We start from the raw sequence: 6,592 nt of genomic DNA on the forward strand, positions 1-6,592 counted from the left end.
TTCTTCTTTTGCAAAAACCGTTGGTTACAACATTGTTCATGTGACCGATTCAGTTATTTACTACTTTTTATGAAATTCAATCTGCTGTAATAGCTGTGACAACACCAGAGGGGGATTACCCACTCTCCCTCTCCTCCCCAGCAAACTAAGAAAATGGTAGGATATTAAATATGGCTATGTTGGAAATATTGGGAACCACAGTGGTCTAGTTGGTAGAGTATCTGACTGCCACACGGGAGACCAGAGGTGGATGATCTAAGGTCAGAATTTTTCCAGCCTTGTCCCTGCATAAAGCAGCTCTGGGTTCACCCAGCACCAAATCATTGGGTACCAGAGGACAACCCTAGGGGGTAAAGGTGACTGAAGCATGGTGCTGATCACATCACCTCCAAAATGGCCAAGGTTGAGAACGTGTTGGGCCCTACCCCCACATCCCCTAAATGTGCTTTCGTAGCAAGGTGCATGAGAACTTTACCTTTTTACCTTATGTTAGAAATACTACAACTGACAGTTGTTGCTCATAATGTTTTGCTGATAGCTGTAATCTATTATTATGGTGGAACGTATCGTTAATTTCTGCGACATCAATTGGAAATTACAAATCTTACATGATTGTTTCGGATGAATATGTGTAACCCTGTTTGCAGGCAATGAGTATGTCCCTAACAGTGCTTTTTTACTTTTCAAGAGCAAGAGTTATGCATTACTCGTGAAAGGATTTCAATCCATAGATGATTAAAAAAAACCAAAGTAATTTGATTTCTGAACAGCAAATTGACAACCATTTTATTTTATTTTTTTCCCCTTAACTTATGTAATACTGATTTATGATAAGCACCGATGCTAATGTTGGATTAACATTTTGTGCTTATTTAATGATAGTTATGTTATGATGGGTTCATCTACAAATTGAATGCAAAGCTGAAGTTTGTTAATTTTCTTGTTGCTGCTTTCAGAGAACCGAAGTCATCAGCTTCCGTTGTTCGGTCACTTCTGCTGTCGTCTTGCTGCTCAGCCAGATTGTGTCTCCCAGGAGAGCTGCTCCGGAGATATCTTCCTCCTGCAGGAAGCATCCGACGACGGTCACATCCCTGCTCACTGGACCAGCATGTGGGGGCAGCTTCAAGCTTTCCGGCTCGACATGTGGGAAAAGCGAGACCACTATGATCAAGGGCACGACCCAGTCAGGTCCATTGTAGTTGACAGGGTACGTTATAGAAATGTAGATTAACTCGGAACCAACTTTTCAGAATAGTGCTGCTTGGACCTGCAACAAAAATGACTTGCAAAAAAGTCTTTATCTTTCGAAGCATCATGGCCTGCATAACTTGCATCTGTTTGGAGCACATAGATTTTTTTTTGGATGGATTGCAAGAGCTGTTCCATTGATATTAATAATATTTTTAGTGGTACTGATCAGTAGTGTATTTAAACAAAACTATCCAGCATTAGCCTCTTGAAAAAAAAGTTACTTCAGTGTGTCCAAATGTAGTTTTTGTAAAGGACTGTACATTGAAACTGTGACTACTAATGGTCGTCCTTTGTACTTTATTTTCAGTTCTATCCTTTTTTTTTTTTTTTTTTGAACATTGCTAAGAGCCTCCCTAATGTTGTTTCCATACATAAAGCTAGATGAACGGTCCATAGAATGGGATTTGTAAATGTTGGAAAATATTCATGGCAAAAAGTGCATTGACGAGTATTGGGCAGAAATTTTCTAAAGGAACCCCCAAGAGATATGTAACCTTTCAAGCAGGATCCCAACTGGCAGGTTTTGGATATATTATTTTGCCTAATGTTTTTGAAGGCTCAAATGTTCTTTTATCACATGTTTAATGTTGAAAATATTTTTCAAAGTTTGATTTAATCAACTTGATCCTGGCATAGGCCAATCGCAACTGAAGCTACAGTTTAAATTTGAACCCTAACAACGGTGCAATGTGCATCAAAATGGGATCGAACCCGAGATAATAGGTCTATCCCCCTGATTACCCATCCAAACAAGTTCAAGAAATAAATATTTACGCTCCAGAAAAATAAACATGTTCAATAAATTGTTACTCACATTTTCTTTTCACACAATAATAACCATCTATTCCAGCCCTGGACAGCTATTTTTGTGAAACAATACTCTAAATCTCTAGAACATGAAGTCAGCTTGCTTCCTTTTCACAGTACGATAAACTGTTTACATAAAACGGTGCATGTGTAGGTTAGAAAAGTTCGGTGAGGAGATACCCGACTGAAATTCACCTCTCCCAACTGTAACTTCTGGATCCACCACTGCCTTCAAGGTTTGTTCATGGCATGTTTGACCATATGTCATGGCAACATTGATGTGGAGCAAAGTTTTTCAGTTGACAAGCATTTTGACTTAATAAAAGAACTCTCTGCACCATGTCAACCACATATTATTTTACATACAGGGTGATTCAAAAGTCCCTTAACACCCCTCTGTAAAATGTAAAGAGTTAGGCAGAGTACATACAGTCATGTAGAAACAAGTTAGGCCTAGGGGGAACCATACTGGTGTGTTTCAGGGGAGGTCCGCCATATTGAATTCACTCAAAATTTTTAAATGGGAAGGGGTGATGTGATATGTGAAATTCTAGCCTGATTTGATTATATCTTTAATCAGTAAAAAGTTATTAATGAATGCTTGTACCCATTTCCTCCTTTTCAAGGTGTCTGAAAAAAAGAATTAAAATGCCTCTAACGGGTCAGTATCCAATAGAGATCACACTGATATCTAGGGTTAGAAGTTCACGTGCCGTTGCACATGATTTTCATTGGATACAATCACGAAGAGTTGAGCATTATGAATGGTTGTCTCGAACAATTACAGTGTGGCACTTCCATTGGAATGAAAAGTGCTTCACAGTGACGAAGCTAGTGTTTGTATGTTCATGGGGTAGTTGCAAAATCAATCTGGATAAAAATAATTTTCCTAAATGCTAGGAAGCTTTCTGTACAGATTTTTTTTTTTTTTTTTTTTTTTTTTTTTTTTTTTATATATAATAATTCTTAATATTGGGTTGGTTCATAGTTACTTCTTCTAACACAGGCCAATATACAACTGAACCATATTCTGATATCAGAAATTAAATTCACATTTAGAAATGAACTAAAATTAATATTTTCATTAAAAAATAATAACATTGTTTATTATAATCATACAATAGTGAAATTTCAAACTCAAAACATCAATTGTAAAGTAAATTTATGTATTATGAGTGGTCTTATTTATTTTTAACATTACTTTCCTTACAGGACACCGTTATTAGGCCTGGAGATGCAATATCAAAGCAAATTACGTTGTCGAATCTATGCGAAGGAAAAGAGGATTTAACCATTATTCGGACAACAACAGGCGAAGAGCAGCAGAAATGGATCCGAAAGTTGGTACAGCACGTTAAAGATCATCTCAGGTAAATTGCTTTCAATATTGTGCACTTTTGACCTTTAGCTGATGGTTGGCACATATATGTAGAAGCAGAGGGTAGACAAAACTAAAAATACCATATTTGCCAGCGTATAAGATGCACTTCTTTCCTTTAAAAAAGGCCTGAAAAACAAGGTGCATCTTGTATGCTGATACTCAGTTTTTGATTACCTTCATTTCTGGAAATTTTCTGTTGAGTTGAACTATTTCTTTCTTGATTCCTTGCAGTGTGTGACGAACAAGATAAAAAAATATTATTTTCTAGTTAGATTAGGTAAGTTGGTACTTTAGTATGATACGGACTACCTCATTTCAGACCGTCTGTTTTCTGGGAAAGCGAAAGAACACATTGTAATAACTATTGATACCAAACCTAGCAATCCTAACCTAACTACGTAAAATTATAGTTCATGTTGTGGAATGTCATTTTGGATGCTACAACAGACAGTCTGAAATGAGGTAGTCTGTATAATACTAAAGTACCGGTAAGTTAAATGTTGAAAGTAGACCTACATATTACTTTGTATTAGAAATACCGTAAATAAATCATAAATTCAGTGATATTTTTTTTCCCTGAAAAATGTGTTCTTATATGCTGGCAAATACAGTAATTCAGGCACCAGCCCATATTTCTCAGGAGTCAGTTTTTTTTTCCAAATATGGGCCAAGAAAGCCATGAATCCAGCTAAGATAAAGCTACACATTTTGAAATGTAACCTTACAACATTTAATTTATTAATTAATATAAGACTGGATTAAAAGTAATTAATTACTGCAGCAGAGTAACAGCATGAATAACTAATATATGGCTGATTTGACCAAATTGCTTCAGATTTTAAAATTCAGCTAGCAATAGTGCAAAACTTTCACAATGGCATGTTTATTATTCTGATTTAATAATACATGTGATAAAGAAAACAAACATAGATTAAATTTACATTTCTTTTAGAAATTTTGGCAGCAGGTGTAAATTTTCAGGTGCCATAGTGACTGGGTACTCTGTAATTTTTTCTACTCCTGCATAGAAGAACCATGTGAAAGCAACGAACATATCAAATCTCCAAAACTACACATGATATTTCAGTTCGGTCATTTTTGTTCTTTTTTCATTTTTTTTAACATAACATATATGATGGTGTGACATTCTCAAATTAATGCAAGTGTTGAATATTTATTAAAAGATGGTTTATTTTTAAATTTTTAATCAATATCAATTTGAAAATGTGGGCTTTTCAAATTATTGGAAAAGTTTTTAAAAACATAGAATAAGGATTATTTGTTGTAGACAGTTGAAGGTTGTTATATTTTGGATGGAATAGCAGTTTCCAGAGATTTTGAATGTACATAACTTTCGTCAAAAAGCGATACAGACATGAAACTTACACATGTCTATGTGAACATTTTTTAAACATTAAACAAGAAAATCATGCTGTACATGAACGTTCAGTATGCGGAAAAAATTACTGTACAAAGTAAAAACAATCATGGATAAAAAGCAGCTGTGGAGTCGCTTGCAAAAATTTTCAATGTGTATCGATAGTCTGTGGATATTTAAATGTGAAAAGAATGATAAATTTTTATGCTTTATAATTTATGGGGTTAATTATGTTTTTAAATTACAAGGTATACTGGCAACATTGGTTGTGGCAGAGGGTAGTGCCAGGTGTGTCCTAGATCTGACTATGCTATTCAATGAACACCCAGATGAAAGAAAATACTTGAAATTTATCATACAAAAAAGGTAGGTTAGTTTTTGAACAGGACTGGACTCTGATTTTTAACAAAGATAAGTCTCATCAAAGGTATCTATAAAGCTTGTAATTTTAAAACAAAGTAGACAGTTTTCTATTTTCATGTTCTTATATCATAGGTGGCAGCAAGCAGCAGAGAAAATAATGGAAATCCAGTCACCAGGGACCACAAGGCATTCCTTCAGTCGTCAAAGTCGTCAGGGGTCTCTCTATGATGAGACGCCATTAATAGGTAAGGGTGGAAGTGGGAAATCAAAATTGCATTCCTTTATGTACTTGAGCACATTTCATGTGTATATTAATAGGTGGCTTGTTAGCATATATATGGCTCCTTTTTATGACACCCCACAGTAAAGTCAGGAGATCTTAGCAGTCACAAACCCTTCAAAAAAATACAGAAAAAAAGCCTTTATGCACAAAAGGTTAATCGGTACTGGACCTACAGTTTAAAGTGGGATCTGAACAACTATGTGACTCCATCAGGTTTTGAAGCTGGGACCCCTTGATTACAAGGCAATGATGATACCTCTTTGCCATCCGGGAGACCCTAGAAAAGGTCTTTGGATTGCAGTCATGCTTTCATATGAAATATGATACATGGCACTATCCTCTTGCAAGTAGTGCGGCCCCTGTGGCAGAGTGGTTAGCACTTCGTGCTACGATGCCAGGGGTCCCGGGTTCGAATTCTGGTCTGGGCATGGATGTTTGTAAGTGTTCATTCATCTATTTCATCACTCATCCCCATCTACGCAAATTAGCGAAAATGGCACAAAAAGCGAAGTAAAATAAAGCAAATCAATCAATTAATCTTGCAATTAGCCATTTTGAGGATCTGACATCAATTGAATTCAGAAATTTATTGAAAGATTTGCACATTGTGAGAAGTGTTCAAATTATCATGGAAGAAATGTACCAACTCTGTAACTCCTGGATATTACCCACCACACTCTCATTCTTCTCAGTGTTGTCTACTTCTATGCTATGAATTATATGAGTGTGTTCTGTTGCCAATGTAAATGTATTCTGGTAGTTTACATAATAACTAAAGTGAAATCATGCATATATATATATATAGCACAGGAATAGGGTTGAAATGGTGCCAGAAGGGCGGATAAATACAAATAATGAAGGAGACAGTAAACACTTACCACACGAATTCGTGTGGTAAGTGTTTACTGTCTCCTTCATTATTTGTGTGTGTGTGTGTGTGTGTGTGTGTGTGTGTGTGTATATATATATATAATGTTGAGCGGGTCAGTCCAGTGGAACCCAGAGGTTCTGCATTGTCTAAATCAGTGTTTCCCAACCACCAGGCTGTAACCCGAACCCGGCCAAGAGGTATTCTGCTGAAACAGTTTTTCTCCGACCAACATCATTAAAATCAATATACTAGTAATAA

General features: G+C 36.0%; 1 protein-coding gene across 4 annotated transcripts in view; it reads left to right on the top strand.

Annotated features, from left to right (window-relative positions):
- Window positions 1-6,592, top strand: part of LOC145997442 (rhotekin-like) — a 286,448-nt gene that overhangs the window by 278,123 nt on the left and 1,733 nt on the right. For all 4 annotated transcript variants that reach the window (XM_083134510.1, XM_083134490.1, XM_083134501.1 and 1 more), the window contains exons 6-8: window positions 957-1,207; window positions 3,271-3,428; window positions 5,313-5,425. In XM_083134510.1, the coding sequence (XP_082990636.1) occupies window positions 957-1,207; window positions 3,271-3,428; window positions 5,313-5,425 (522 nt within the window). The remainder of the gene's footprint in view (window positions 1-956; window positions 1,208-3,270; window positions 3,429-5,312; window positions 5,426-6,592) is intronic.

This window comes from Lepisma saccharinum, chromosome 1 (assembly GCF_977018435.1).
Source record: "Lepisma saccharinum chromosome 1, izLepSacc3.1, whole genome shotgun sequence".
Lineage (NCBI taxonomy): Eukaryota > Metazoa > Arthropoda > Insecta > Zygentoma > Lepismatidae > Lepisma > Lepisma saccharinum.